The following is a 16,350-nucleotide window of genomic DNA, read 5'->3' as shown; positions in this document are numbered from 1 at the left end:
GACAGATTTATGAAATTGTCTCTTAAATAGATAGCATTAAATTTCTCAAATCGTTATTGTTGTTTTACGGTTGCCACAACCACCCGACAAAGTATTTGGAGCAGTCACTAATACCGATAGGTTAACATTTGCCCTGAAAAAGATCATGATTGAATTATGATCATTTCATAGCTTTTTTTAATACTAAAATATAAAAAATTGCATTTAGATAATATAATTTTATGAACTCAAAACATATGATCATATCATAGCCTTTTATAGAACGAATATAAAAGGGCTGAACACCATAATTTAATATAGTTGTTGGGTGTACCTTTGTTCCTGATATTGCATATATGCGTTTTGGTGACCTTAGCAAGGAGTTTATCTTAGCAACCTCAGATCTAAGAAACTTGGGCAGGAATATCAAGTTGAATTAGTTTGGCAGGTAAAAAACTATCCATGAAAGAGACATGATTTGATACATGAAAAAAGTAAAAATGGGTTAAGATGCATTACAGCAACATATAACTATGTTATACGGAGTAATATACTAACTGTGTTATAATATACTGTAACTAACAATTGTCATATACATTTTTCAAAACAAGAGTCAAACTACACATGACAAATAAGACAATAGTAAATATAAATAAATACTAACCGTGAAAAATGACCGAAGACGTTGCAGAACTTTCTTGTAGAGCCCGTGCATTACACAGCTATTCAATAAAAACTTGAAAACTTCATTCTCAGAAAACGCAAATTCAGAATGTCGCTATATTTAAATTGCATTACTCATGAAATGAGAATGAATAGTGAACAGATTTACAAAGTATATTATGAGAGTTCACAAACATAAGAAACCTCTGAAAAGTCTACAAACATTAAAATATAGAACCTTTGTAAAGAAAAAATGAAAGGAAACGATTTTCAGTGCACATTCCACCAACGAACATTAAAACTACTAAAATTTCTAACATACAAGCAAACCCATATAACCACCATTTAAACATACCAACATCTATACAAATACAATGTATCTTTACATAAAAACAGAAGTCACTGTAAGAATAATAATGAAAATGGAAATATATAACATAATAAAAAAATAAACAATAAAATAAAAATATAATTATAGATTTTAGAGCTCGTGCGTTGCACGACAGATCTAACTTAGAGTAATCGAAAATGTTAAAATTGATAGCAAATTACGGTTTGATAAGATTGCGAAATCAAAGACCTCAATTAGGGTGGTGCTTTTGCTATTTCAGCCATCGGATTCTTGAACTTATGGCTGCAATCTCCTCCACTGCAAAGTGAACAACTGATTATGATGATGAGTATAAGTAGCAACTTGACCCATTTAAAGATACATTTCATTTTTTGGTTATTTTACTCTTAACGGGTCAAATTTGTCAAGTTAAAAGATTAACCAAAAAGACAATGATTCAGATGAGGAAGCCATCTGAAATGTATACATATAGTAAAAACTTAACAATAACAATAACTATAACTATGTATACATATAGTTTGTCAATCATCAGGTACATACAAACATTAAAAATAAATGGATAAACCATAAAAGAGAACCTGATATGATTCAAAGATGCAATAGCTCTAAGGGCACTCCTAATCATGTCCTCGTTGCGATCAACTTCTTGCTTTACAGCATCTTGCTTTGGCCTGAAAGTAATACTTTTCTGGAGTGGGTCCACTAATGAATCTAAAACTGTCCAAATTTAAAAAAAAAAAAAAACGGTATTAGCTAATATAAAAATGCTTTTAAACAGCTAAAAACAATAAAGAAAAAAAAGTACAAACCTGCTAGCACAGCTGAAGGACACTTATCAGCAAGTTTTGAGAGGATGAGATGACACGGCATCTTAACATCATAATGATCTGTAATAAATTGATAAAAGTCATATTAATATTAGATGTGGGAATCTGAACCCATTTTATCAATAATGGGTACACCTGATAAGGTTCACCCTGAGTGTATACAAACACCTAAGTAGCCACATTCAAAAAAGCAATAGAATTCTGGACACAAAGTGTTACGGGTCAACCCGGCCTGGATCTGCTTGTACAAAAGATAACCCATTATGACCCATTCCGCAACCCACCCACTTCGCTAACTAAACATAGTATAAAATAATTCTTGACTCTTGAGTATGAACTTGAATTTAGGTTTTGTTTAGAGTATACATTTGTTAAAAAATCCAATAAATGTACAATTATGGATGAGTGATCATTATGTTCTGACCCTCAAGGCGAGAATGAAGGTAAGGCACAATAAAAGATGATGGGTTGAACTGATCTCGGCAATTGTCGAGCAATGTATCTACAAATTCAAAAGCTGCTTTTCTCAAATCAAGACTATCATCAACTATATGCTTAAAAGGACCAAGGTCGACCGTTCGTATCAGTTCTTTCTGCACAAATATAATAATAAAAAAAACATAATAAAAAGTCAACACGTAATAAACAAATAAGCATTTGAATGAAACAAAAAAATGAGTAAGAGAAAGCTTCAAGCAGTTTATCAATCAAAATATCTATAATGTTCATAGATTGTTCCAAGTAATGATTTCAATATTCTGTTTGCTCAAGTACCTTCTGTTTGCTGTTTCATATATATACCTGTAGAGAAAATGCAGTATTAGCATACATAACCATGTGATATCATATCTATGCCATAGGCAAAAGGCACAAAGTTATCAAACAATGAAAGGCAAACATTCTTGTATCCTAAAGACATGATTTAACTCACTCTTTAAAAGATATGAGCCCATCGTTGTTTACATCAAATGGCATAAAAAATTCTGAAGGGGCGCAATGCAACTCCCCTGGTTCCCTTTCCCCTCTAAGAGATCCTTCCCTTACAATGTTTGACTCGGACGGCGGAAACACAGGTACAATAGCACGCATCAAATATCCTGGTGTCATATGAGTTTCCCCTTCAATACTCTTAATAGATGCAAAATACTCAAATACCTTCAAACAAAACAGGGTTCATCTGTGTAAGTCATTACAGAAAGATACAAACTCATAAAAAATCTGACTTTGTGTACTGTTAGCTTTTCTTTTTAGCAAACATATAACAGACTACAGCTAATAAAAGCTTTAAATATACAAACATTGATACTTAACTAACTTGAAGCTAAACAAATGGCCTCCAGTTCAAAGCCTAAAAGACCAATTTCTTCCCTCACCCAGTATTCTTAGTAGCAAACACGCTATATTTAGCATTAATGTCACATGTTTAAAACTTAAAAAACTGAAATGATATTTCCGTGACAGTTACAAAAACGACACAAATTAAAGATATACACCAAATTCAAAATGATTCAAATGTAAGCGACCTTAGAACCATATCCATCATAAATATGCTAGATCCAAGGCCAGTTGTGCCTGCGACAAAACACGCAAAAGGTTTGGAAACTGATACTATATATGAAACAACAAACAGAAGGTACTTGAGCAACCTGAAAAGCGATTTGAAGAGCAGGTTTGAAAAGCGAAAGTAACTTCGAATACAACCTGAAAAGGGAAAGCACAAATTGTATAATAGGAACATATACACGTAAACTCAAACAAATACTGCTAGTTACCAACGACCGTCATTTGACAAATATTGGCAGCTCGAAAACTACATCTTAAATGTAAATAACAACAAATGAAACCTTTATCACAAAAAACACAACATTACAAAATAAAACTTAACCCTATAACCACTCAGTTGAGATTTCATTCTTTTCTTAAACTATCACAAATAAATGCCATGTAAAATATAACTTTCAGCAAATTCTAAAAAACAACAAATGAACAAACATACATGATATGCCAAGCAATTTAAACAGCCTGACACAATGAAGATAACATAATATGATTAACCCTAAATCTATCGCATATTCGATATCATATGATTAACCCTAAATCTATCGCATATTCAATATTCTACATACATTTTACTCAAAATCAGCAGCATGTCAAATCCCTAGAATCTGAATTTACAGATATAGAAATCGTAATTGGGTTACACATAGATACAATCAATCAAATACTACTTAAATCATTAATCAACATTGTATATGTTTGTGTATATGAGGTTACCTGGGATCACCCCAAAAAAAATCGGTGAATGTAACATCATTGATTAGAGTGTTGTAGTCAATCAACCAATTGCTATTCTGGAAAGGATCCATTTGATTCGAACCCAAACCGAAACCTTAAGTAAGAAGGTTAAAAAAGCAACAAAAATTAATAGGAAAAAAAAAAAAAATTCAAATCAGGAATATCGTATACCTGGACGGCAAAAACAGCGGCGACGGTGGTAATTGCGGCTGTCGGCGGCTCAAACCCTAATTATTGGCCAGCGTGCCATTTAAGTGATGGAAAAGAGCAGAAATCCTCAATCGGTACCTTCAGACACGATATGAACCTGAAAAAAATACACATAGCAAAGAAGGAAACAAATGAAGGAGATGAAACGAAGAACCCGTGATTGTAGTGCTTGATAATGGCTGCTGCAATTTTGCTCGATGAATCGCCAGAATTTATTTGGAGCGAATGATAGATTTGAAACCTTAAAAACACATATTAAAAACGGTGGTTTGAACTGAATAATTGTTCGATTTGTACTAACCATTCACATCACAAATCGCGATTAACATGATTTAATCCTTCTGCGATTCACATGATAAAACCGTCTGAAGGCGCTTAATTCTCTGATTCATCCACAATAGCATTTTGTGATTGTAATGGCTATTTGATGTATTAGGGTTTGAAGATGAGGCGTATGAGATGATTTTGTGGGGTTTTTTTTTCCTGTGTGAATTCATTCCGTGATTAATCAGGACACGCCTCAGTTGTACGTATTTAGGGGATTTTTTTAATTCAAAATTAGGAGAAAATTAGGATTAGGATTAGTGAGAAGTAATATGGTGCTGAAAACTGGCAGAATTAGGTATGAGATTTATCCAGATATATATATATATATATATATATATATATATATATATATATATATATATATATATATATATATATATATATATATATATATATATATTATAATATTATATATTTATATTATTATATATAAAATATAAAAGAAAAGATATAAAAGATATATAAAAGATATAAAAGATTCTTGTTTTTGGCCAAAATAAATAAATAGATAAAAGTTTGCAATAATATTTTGAGCTTTTGATAAAAATAAACGAAAACTATATATCTAAGGCTATGTCATCAAAAGATGAAAGATGCCAACAAAGATTATAATTGAAACCTCGGCTAGACTCAGACTAGAGAAGAAGGTCCTAAAAATAAAAAAATATTGAACGATATCTACAACCGAGCCTAATGATAGTGTGAGCTTACCTCAAATGAACACAACAAAACAAAAGAGAAGCAACCACAAAGCAAACTCAAAGACCTACCCCTAAAAACGAACAACTTGCAACTTAAGAAAACAACAAAACAAATATAGAACTACCAAACATGAAAAAGGAAGTACACAATATCAACTTTACCATTAACCGTTTCAACTCGAACATCCTTACCCGATCGGTTTTCAAACTTGTATAATATGACGTTTGACGGACCGTTACTGATCAAAGTTGCCGTCAAAGGTGGTAATAGACCTTGCTTCACTAATCCTTCATAGAAGCCGGTTCCATTATTATCCGAAATTATCTCCTCAACTTCATGCCTAATCGTAAAATCATTAACAATCTATTTATTTTTAAGTTTTTTCAAATTCTTGAAAAGAATCTTTTTATTAACGATCACGTGATCAACCGAATTTGAAGTTTCAACTTCTAGCATCTTTAAGACTTGGCTCCTCGTTTGTTTGTTATGGTTACTCTCCCATATATGGATTCGTATCTCTTGTTTCTTGGTTTGTTTGGTTGCCCTTTTCGTCTTGTGTGTTTAGTATTTATTTTCTTGTTGGGCGTTACTTGTTTCATGTATATTTTGCTTTTGCCGGTTTGTCGTGACCCGTGGGTTTGTTGTTCGAGCTCGGATGTTGTGGTTTGTATGTCTCATTGGGCTTCATTTTTTTTTTATCAAGTCCTCGTTTGTTATAAAGTTAGTAGTGTTTTGGAGGGGGAAAAATGCCACCTCAATTGGCACAACAGAGGGGACCACAACATTTTTAGTTGTTTCATGTAAATGTACCCGTTTACTTTATTTTTTATTTTTTATTTTTTTATTTTTATTTTTTTTACCAAAATAACAAAAACTTATATAAAACGGAAAACGTTTTCGAAAAGAAAACGTCTTCAACAACAAGAGATACAAAAAAGAACCCGATGAGGCTCGTACCTAGAAAGCGGCTAACATATTAACAACCTATACCGAGCCTCATCTTGGGAAAACTGAGCTTAAAACTAAACAATTTGGGGCTAACGAAATGACAAAAACTCATACCAGAAGAGCACTACGAAACTCGAACTCGGACCATCCAAATTCAAATGTCTTTGATGAAGACACCGAACTCTTCCATTTCTGCGCCCTGAACCAACTTTTTTGTGACGACCCGGAAATTTCCGACCAAATTTAAACTTAACCTTTATATGTTTCCGACACGATAAGCAGAATTTGTAATGTTGAATCTCAAAAAGTTTGGAACTACATTCATGTAATCAATTACCCTTTGATCGTGTTCGACGATTCAGGAACAATTATGAGTATATAGATATGTATATATAATATATAATATTAACTGAAAACATTAACAAAGTATTAGATATATGATACTTTACATGAACATATTTGTTTCGATATATTTATCGACGGAATTAAGAGATAATATCAAATGATTGAATTATCAGATACATTATGATATGATTACGGGCCTATGTTATGAGGTCCACTGTGATTTAAGAAATCTATTCTTTTTGACAACATTCGGAAAATGGTAAAGTGATTTATAAATAAGAACAAATGTGTCAATTAACGAGAACTAGACAAGGGTTAGTGGAAATTCCTGTTTAATTTCCAAGGCATGTTTTATAATATTTTCCTCATGACCTTGATAAGATAACTATGTTAACTTTCATTTTATTTAATATGAAAATAAGAACGTGGAATGTAAATAACTTAGATGTTGGGTATCGACAAGTTAAGTAACTCAACATTTTTCATTAAGATGATTTCATACGTTTATTTAACCTTTGGACTTTATCCCATGCTTCACCAACAGACTGTAATTTAAAAACTTGAAACCTATTATGAATATATATAATTCTACTTTTCTAAAATGTTTTGTGATATAACGATTTCCATTATTTTAACCCTTTAACAAAATGATTCTTAAATATATTTAGTTTTGGAAAACAAAATTATCATATTTATTGGATTTAGTTTCAAAAGTACAAAAAAACGTTTTCAGTTTAAAAAGAACTTTATTATTAAAACGTATATATCTTTTATAAATATCTAGAACCACTTTTGACAACTCATTACTTAACCAGTATGATAAAGATAACGATATTTATATTTTATTTTATTAAATATATATAACGATTTAAATTAATATTATATATATTTATACGCGTATTATACGTATATAGTTTTATACTTTTATTATACTTTAACTTTACCTTTACTTTACTTTTATTTTACTTTAACTTTAATAATTCACTTTAATAATTCACTTTAATAATTCATACTTTAATAATTCACTTTAATAATTCACTTTAATAATTCATACTTTAATAATTCACTTTAATAATTCACTTTAATAATTCATACTTTAATAATTCACTTTAATAATTCATACTTTAATAATTCACTGTAATAATTCAAAAATCTATTATAAATAGAATTCAATAGGTTTCATTATTTCATAGAAACTTGAAAATATATTTCTCTAAACTCTCTCAATCGAATTACATATATATATATTTTCTTTGTATTATTTCAAGATATTATTAGTATACATAAAATACTACGACGGAGTTATACTTAGATGATTTCAAAATAAGTTTTCAAACGGGATAGAGCTAAGGAAATTATGGGTTATAGCTATGGAGGTTATGGGTATTGATCGAGGGTATTGCTCGTGAGGTCAACCTAAAGTTTATCATTTTCGTTGCGTCTACGTACTTTCCTGCAATATTGAATCACAATATTGATACGTTCGTGAATTCGAGACAAACCCTGCACTTGTTCAGTGCCGTCTTATACATAATTGCTACGAAATACAGTATTGTGAGTTTCATTTGCTCCCTTTTTAATTGCTTTTGCAATATATATTTTTGGGCTGAGAATACATGCGCTGTTTTATAAATATTTTACGAAATAGGCACAAGTACTAAAACTAATTCTACGTGGGTTTAAACCAGAAATATACCCTTAGCTTGGTAACATTAAACTACTTGTCTATGTACGGTAGGCGCGAATCCTAAAGATAGATCTATTGGGCCTGACAAACCCCATCCTGACTATGGGATGCTTTAGTACTTCGAGGTTATTTTAAACACACCTGATCTGGTGTACTTCAGAGAGTAAAACATGAACGTTAAGGCTTGTTACCGGGTGCCTACAACTTATAGAATACTTTTAAACACTTGCGAGTGTACGGATATTTATGGAAACTGAAATCTTGTGGTCTATTACTATTACAGAAATGATTGATTATGATAAACTAATGAACTCACCAGCCTTTTAGTTGACACTTTAAAGCATGTTTATTCTCAGGTATTAAAGAAATCTTCCGCTGTGCATTAGCTCATTTTAAGGATATTACCTGGAGTCATTCATGACATACTTTGAAAGACGTTGCATTCGAGTCGCTGAGTTTATCAAGATTAATATTAAGTCAATTATAGTTGGATGTAATATGAAATGGTATGCATGCCGTCAATTTTTGATGTAAAGAAAGTTTGTCTTTTAAAAACGAATGCAATGTTTGTAAAACGTATCATATAGAGGTCAAATACCTCGCGATGTAATCAACTATTGTGAATCGTTTATAATGTATATGAACGGGTCTTTTCAGTTGGTATCAGAGCGGTGGTCTTAGCGAACCAGGTCTTGCATTAGTGTGTCTAACTGATATTTGTTAAGATGCATTAGTGAGTCTGGACTTCGACCGTGTCTGCATGTCAAAAGTTTTGTTTATCATTTTTAGTCGGAAATCATCTACTTACCATCCTTAGAAAATTACCTGCTTATCATTCTTAGTCTAGACACGTCTTGCTGCATTGATTGCATGAATAGTGTATAGACAAAATTCATATCTTAGCGTATCTGCTAAATCATATCTTATCGTATCTATTACCGTAAACTTTGCCTGACATATTCCGTAAATTCCTCCGTAATCTATGAAATCTTTTTATCTATATATATAGATATTCTATGTAGTTAGAATACCACCCGATAGCCGGAAAATCATTTCGTATCGAAAAATCCTTTATCAAATCGTACGAAATGGAATTCGTCATCAGTTCAAGTTCCTCGGATTCCGAAATGGAATTCCACTCAAGCTCCGAAAGCAGTGTGACTGGAATGGATCAACCAATCAGCCATCATCTATTCTGGATGAATTGGGGATGGGTTCATAGCCTCCTTAATCATTGGAGACAAGAAGAAGGCGATCCTTTCCATCCACTACATTGCCCTCTTGGCAATGAACCTGAAGCACTTACCGGCGAACCTGTTCGAAACACCATTTTCTCTCTCATTTCCAGAGTATCTCATCATGATTATATACTACACCAAATTCTAGATCTTATTTATCCGCTCGTCCGAATCGACAATCACCCCGGTGTAATAGAAGAAGTCAACGAGCTTCGCGCTCGGGTAGTGGCTTTGGAGAATATGGTGCAAAGGTTACAAACACCAGCAGCAGCACCAACAACATAACCAGTACCACCATCAACAATATCAACAGTACCATTACCACCACCAACAACAACCGCATCGCAAACCTCAACTTCACAATCTGTCCCATGAGCATCGACATCATACGCCCTGTAGATACTAAGGAATACCACAACGATGAAGTATTGATTCATAACTTCATTGGGAAAACATTCTACGACGATTATGTAATTTCTAAAGTTTAGAAATTATCTATCCTAGCCTTAACCATAAATCAAGTGAGTTTAATTTAATATTAACTCATTAAATCATTAAATCTATATTACATCTGAAGAAATATACACATATATTTCCATAAAGACTGTAATAAAATTCTTTTGTACAAAATATTAATTGTGACATTTTTTTTAACGGGTAGGTAATACCCGAGAGATATATAAATTCACAATTAATATGTTACATTCTTCGAATCTGATTCATCAAATCATCTATTATACTCCCTACTTTCACAACAATATACATTCTTTTATAGGAATCAAAACAACCATACTCATTCAAAAATCTAATTACATATTCTGATTTTGAAATCGTCGAATTCAATTCAAGTTATAACCGGTATCATCACTCTTAGATTCTTACATCTTTCAAAGCTATACTTTAACTTCAAAACTGTGTTAGAACATCGTATGTTTATTAACGATTATAATCTGTGTTCAAGCCCTTCAAAATACCTGAAGACACTTCAAATAATGAACAATCGAGATGATGATCCAACCACATGTTATCCACAGTTACGTACCTAAAAAACTCTTGAAACCAAAGTCATAATTTAACATGTATCCATGTCAGACCTTTTGGCATTTACTAGCTAAAATAACTTTTCAATCCCTTCTAAAAATAGACGGTTTTGTCACAGCTCCAGCAAACCAACTTCAATTGTTCAATCGAATAAGCCTTATTATAATGATTACCCCTTCATCATTATTACCGGGGAACCTTTCATATCTCATCACATTAGCAGTAAACTTATTAACAACTTCATTGATCCTTGACTTTCTGAAAAATCTTTATATTTATCAAAACCCCATCATTTACTCATCTGCATCTTGTAACGAGAATTGCCATACGAATCATCAGAAATTAGCAATCGGTATTTTGAAATCTCGCAGCATGTCTACGCCAACAATTATATGTGTCTATCTTCTGGACTTATATACTTTGAATGTGAAGTTTCTGAAAAACACCCTAAACTGCGAACTAGTTCTCGAAATACTGATGAAGCAGCAAAAACTATAAACGACCTTAACAGTAAAAAGTTTGATGATAAAGAGTAGTGTGTTGGCAAAGCTCAGAAAAAGAGAAGATTTGGTACTGAAAAATACGGATTGAGCAAATCATGAAGAAGGCTGTGGATAAATCACAAGGACGAAATCTACCTTCAAAGAATCCAAATAATTCCGTGTCTGCTGAAGTCATTATCGAATACCTTGCTCCTGACTCTAAACCCTTACGGACAATATTCTTCATCATCCTCTGATATTAGAAATTTTAAGATATCATCGTATCTTTCATTATAAATATCCTCCATATTTCTGAAGATATTTCCATAATTATTCTTATCTGAAATCATTTACCTCTTCGTGATGTCTGTATTACATCATAAAAGAAACTATTTTAATTTCTAAATTCTGAAACTTTCGAATTTAAAATAGGAATATTTTTGAAGTAGTGTTGGGAACTGAAGCATGAACTAGTATAATATAATGACACTTGATCAACGTGATTATATTACAGTAAGTCATGCTGAGTTTCTAAATGGAACGTGATGATTCACAGATCATAACGTCATCATGTACTATGTTACACGACTCTTGTATTCTCTTTAACCTCTAAAATATCAAGAAAATATTTCTTAATGATTCGGCCTTTTCCGAGGTATTCTAGTAATTTGACAAGTCAAGATCGTGTCATTACAATTTCCTTCTTAGAACATTAACAATGTTCATTCCGAAATTCATATATGCGAATTCTGGACCATTACAAGCGGTGCTTAATCGCAAGAAGAAGAAACGAAAGGACAAAACTCTGAAATAGAAATTGGGGTATAAATCGCAGCAAATAAAAGAGAGCATTAATTGGGGATGACAATGATTATAGAAGACAGAAGCAGGGACATCGAAATATAAGGGAAGATATAAAACCCAACAACAACCCAGAAACTATAAACCGTATATATCGATGCATATAGCAATATAAAGACACGGGAGAACCAAAAACACTATAAAACTAAGAGTATAGTAGAAGTAAATAGATTCTTCCGGAGGTAGATGAAAAAGAAGAACGACAGATATGAAAGTGAGGAGTATATCGAGAATCAGCACTGGATGAAGCATATTGACGAATAATTTTAAAGTAAGAATTGAGGGAGAAAGAATAGAAGGTGTGAATTAAAAGGAAATGAAGGAGGTGGATTTATAGTGAAATATCTGACAGAAAAATCGAGATGAATCATCGCATTGAATCGAAGAGGATCATAATTTCCTTAATTACCGAAGAATCAAATCCTATATAGATTACAAATATTTTCTTTAATCCGGAGATCAACCGTGATGACGTCAAAAGATAAGACGAATCCCTATTTTCTCATTTCACTCTTTTACGATAGCTTCACTCATATGTTTCGAGTAATCGAATTATTTTATCCATATTTCTCAATCATGATAAAACCCTATGAATCAACTTATATTCGTCATAATAACATTCTTATTGTTAGCCATGACGACCTCGATCAAATTTCGGGACGAAATTTCTTTAACGGGTAGGTACTGTGACGACCCGGAAATTTCAGACCAAATTTAAACTTAACCTTTATATGTTTCCGACACGATAAGTAGAATTTGTAATGTTGAATCTCAAAAAGTTTGGAACTACATTCATGTAATCAATTACCCTTTGATCGTGTTCGACGATTCACGAACAATTATGAGTATATAGATATGTATATATAATATATAATATTAACTGAAAACATTAACAAAGTATTAGATATATGATACTTTACATGAACATATTTGTTTCGATATATTTATCGACGGAATTAAGAGATAATATCAAATGATTGAATTATCAGATACATTATGATATGATTACGGGCCTATGTTATGAGGTCCACTGTGATTTAAGAAATCTATTCTTTTTGACAACATTCGGAAAATGGTAAAGTGATTTATAAATAAGAACAAATGTGTTAATTAACGAGAACTAGACAAGGGTTAGTGGAAATTCCTGTTTAATTTTCAAGGCATGTTTTATAATATTTTCCTCATGACCTTGATAAGATAACTATGTTAACTTTCATTTTATTTAATATGAAAATAAAAACGTGGAGTGTAAATAACTTAGATGTTGGGTATCGACAAGTTAAGTAACTCAACATTTTTCATTAAGATGATTTCATACGTTTATTTAACCTTTGGACTTTATCCCATGCTTCACTAACAGACTGTAATTTAAAAACTTGAAACCTATTATGAATATATATAATTCTACTTTTCTAAAATGTTTTGTGATATAACGATTTCCATTATTTTAACCCTTTAACAAAATGATTCTTAAATATATTTAGTTTTGGAAAACAAAATTATCATATTTATTTGATTTAGTTTCAAAAGTACAAAAAAACGTTTTCAGTTTAAAAAGAACTTTATTATTAAAACGTATATATCTTTTATAAATATCTAGAACCACTTTTGACAACTCATTACTTAACCAGTATGATAAAGATAACGATATTTATATTTTATTTTATTAAATATATATAACGATTTAAATTAATATTATATATATTTATACGCGTATTATACGTATATAGTTTTATACTTTTACTATACTTTAACTTTACCTTTACTTTACTTTTATTTTACTTTAACTTTAATAATTCACTTTAATAATTCACTTTAATAATTCATACTTTAATAATTCACTTTAATAATTCACTTTAATAATTCATACTTTAATAATTCACTTTAATAATTCACTTTAATAATTCATACTTTAATAATTCACTTTAATAATTCACTTTAATAATTCATACTTTAATAATTCACTTTAATAATTCATACTTTAATAATTCACTTTAATAATTCATACTTTAATAATTCACTGTAATAATTCAAAAATCTATTATAAATAGAATTCAATAGGTTTCATTATTTCATAGAAACTTGAAAATATATTTCTCTAAACTCTCTCAATCGAATTACATATATATATATATATTTTCTTTGTATTATTTCAAGATATTATTAGTATACATAAAATACTACGACGGAGTTATACTTAGACGATTTCAAAATAAGTTTTCAAACGGGATAGAGCTAAGGAAATTATGGGTTATAGCTATGGAGGTTATGGGTATTGATCGAGGGTATTGCTCGTGAGGTCAACCTAAAGTTTATCATTTTCGTTGCGTCTACGTACTTTCCTGCAATATTGAATCACAATATTGATACGTTCGTGAATTCGAGACAAACCCTGCACTTGTTCAGTGCCGTCTTATACATAATTGCTACGAAATACAGTATTGTGAGTTTCATTTGCTCCCTTTTTAATTGCTTTTGCAATATATATTTTTGGGCTGAGAATACATGCGCTGTTTTATAAATATTTTACGAAACAGGCACAAGTACTAAAACTAATTCTACGTGGGTTTAAACCAGAAATATACCCTTAGCTTGGTAACATTAAACTACTTGTCTATGTACGGTAGGCGCGAATCCTAAAGATAGATCTATTGGGCCTGACAAACCCCATCCTGACTATGGGATGCTTTAGTACTTCGAGGTTATTTTAAACACACCTGATCTGGTGTACTTCAGAGGGTAAAACATGAACGTTAAGGCTTGTTACCGGGTGCCTACAACTTATAGAATACTTTTAAACACTTGCGAGTGTACGGATATTTATGGAAACTGAAATCTTGTGGTCTATTACTATTACAGAAATGATTGATTATGATAAACTAATGAACTCACCAGCCTTTTGGTTGACACTTTAAAGCATGTTTATTCTCAGGTATTAAAGAAATCTTCCGCTGTGCATTAGCTCATTTTAAGGATATTACCTGGAGTCATTCATGACATACTTTGAAAGACGTTGCATTCGAGTCGTTGAGTTTATCAAGATTAATATTAAGTCAATTATAGTTGGATGTAATATGAAATGGTATGCATGCCGTCAATTTTTGATGTAAAGAAAGTTTGTCTTTTAAAAACGAATGCAATGTTTGTAAAACGTATCATATAGAGGTCAAATACCTCGCGATGTAATCAACTATTGTGAATCGTTTATAATGTATATGAACGGGTCTTTTCATTTTTCTTCTTTTTTTTTTTGTTGAAACTTATTTTTGAACGGCTCACTCGGGACCTCACTAGGATTAATAAGAGTAGCATTTACCGGCTCGCTCTCCTCGAACATTTTCGTCATCATATCATCAAATGCTGCGAATTCCTCCTTGGTCATTCTCTCTTTCTTCTTGTCAACCTTGCCACGTCTTCTTGCCGACCTTGCCACGTCTTGAATGGCTTCCCTGTAATCCAAATCATCAACGTGATCACGAAGCTTATAAGAACTCGAAGTGGACGCGACATTCCTTCTCGCCTTCAAGTTCACGTCTTCAAATTGATCTCTGGAAACATTCCTATTCAAAAAGTACCACGATTTACAAAAGCCTTCGCACGAGGGGTCCTCGCAATCACAATATTCTCAACCACTACGACCGATTAAAATCGGTAACGGCCTATCTTCATTCATTATATCCTCTCGGTTTGCCTTCAGTTCATCCTTCTTCCTCTTATTTTCCTTCTTCATGCGAGCCAATCTTACCGCAAACGTGACGTTATCATCGTTTAACTCTAGAGTATACTGTCCAGGCCCAAACTCGGGCCCGGTAAAATCAACAGAAGTAATCAGTTCCATTGGGCCGTGCTTTAGCCCACTAACTGACATGGGCACGTCTAAACAACAAGTAGCGTCAACGATTGGGCCTTTATCTGGCCTAATAACAGCGTCCAGACTCATCAAAGCCACATCAGGAAATGTATTCGACCCTGTGTCACTCATCCGAACCGGGCTACTCACAGGCCCATCATCATCCTTCCTATCACAAGAAACTGAGCCCAAAATAGCGGTCCGACTAGTAGTGGCATCCTCTTTTGAAACCGAGTACTTATTCATCCTCTTCAATATGTCCGAAATACCATTCTTATATTTCTCTACACCAACACAACCCGTAGAAGGTAAATCCTTAATTAAACTGACACCCATACCGTTAACGTAAGCGACATCAAGTTCCAAAGAGCCAAACCTGATATCCGACATAGTTGTGTTCAAAGTGGCCACATAACCTGATCCAAACCACAACCATTTTCCGAATTATCAATGACACCATGACCCTTTGTTAAACCTGTCACAGAATCCAAATGGGCGAAATACACCGAATCTTTCTCTAGACGAACAACATTCTCAACTACC

General features: G+C 32.2%; 1 protein-coding gene across 3 annotated transcripts; it reads right to left on the bottom strand.

The window, feature by feature from the left end:
- Window positions 1–961: 961 nt before the first annotated feature.
- On the bottom strand, window positions 962–4,770 carry LOC139902871 (cullin-associated NEDD8-dissociated protein 1-like). Of its 3 annotated transcripts, XM_071885542.1 has the most exons (11): window positions 4,628–4,770; window positions 4,288–4,423; window positions 4,096–4,210; window positions 3,468–3,522; window positions 3,345–3,393; window positions 2,753–2,976; window positions 2,596–2,622; window positions 2,246–2,414; window positions 1,804–1,881; window positions 1,573–1,711; window positions 962–1,291 (listed from the first exon to the last, which is right to left on the bottom strand). In XM_071885542.1, the coding sequence occupies exons 9-11, from the start codon at window positions 1,862–1,864 to the stop codon at window positions 1,228–1,230; spliced, it is 264 nt and encodes an 87-aa protein (XP_071741643.1). In that variant the 5' UTR covers window positions 1,865–1,881; window positions 2,246–2,414; window positions 2,596–2,622; window positions 2,753–2,976; window positions 3,345–3,393; window positions 3,468–3,522; window positions 4,096–4,210; window positions 4,288–4,423; window positions 4,628–4,770; the 3' UTR covers window positions 962–1,227. The 3 variants fall into 3 exon arrangements, with proteins under 3 accessions (XP_071741643.1, XP_071741642.1, XP_071741644.1); XM_071885541.1 differs by having other exon boundaries at window positions 4,288–4,770; XM_071885543.1 differs by having other exon boundaries at window positions 4,096–4,172; window positions 4,288–4,770.
- Between the last annotated feature and the right edge of the window lie 11,580 nt (window positions 4,771–16,350).

This window comes from Rutidosis leptorrhynchoides, chromosome 3 (genome assembly GCF_046630445.1).
Source record: "Rutidosis leptorrhynchoides isolate AG116_Rl617_1_P2 chromosome 3, CSIRO_AGI_Rlap_v1, whole genome shotgun sequence".
In the NCBI taxonomy this organism is placed as follows: Eukaryota; Viridiplantae; Streptophyta; class Magnoliopsida; order Asterales; family Asteraceae; genus Rutidosis; species Rutidosis leptorrhynchoides.
Note: the sequence above shows the minus strand (reverse complement) of the source record. Positions and strands in the feature narration are given on the sequence as shown.

Bases quoted from the DNA above. Each gene is read 5' to 3' on its own strand.
- LOC139902871 (XM_071885541.1), bottom strand. From the start codon at position 1,864: ATGCCGTGTCATCTCATCCTCTCAAAACTTGCTGATAAGTGTCCTTCA. The intron at 1,712-1,803 runs GTTTGTACTTTT...AAATTTGGACAG, and splicing joins TCCTTCAGCTGTGCTAGCAG to TTTTAGATTCATTAGTGGAC. The intron at 1,292-1,572 runs GTTCTCTTTTAT...TTCACTTTGCAG, and splicing joins GCATCTTTGAATCATATCAG to TGGAGGAGATTGCAGCCATA.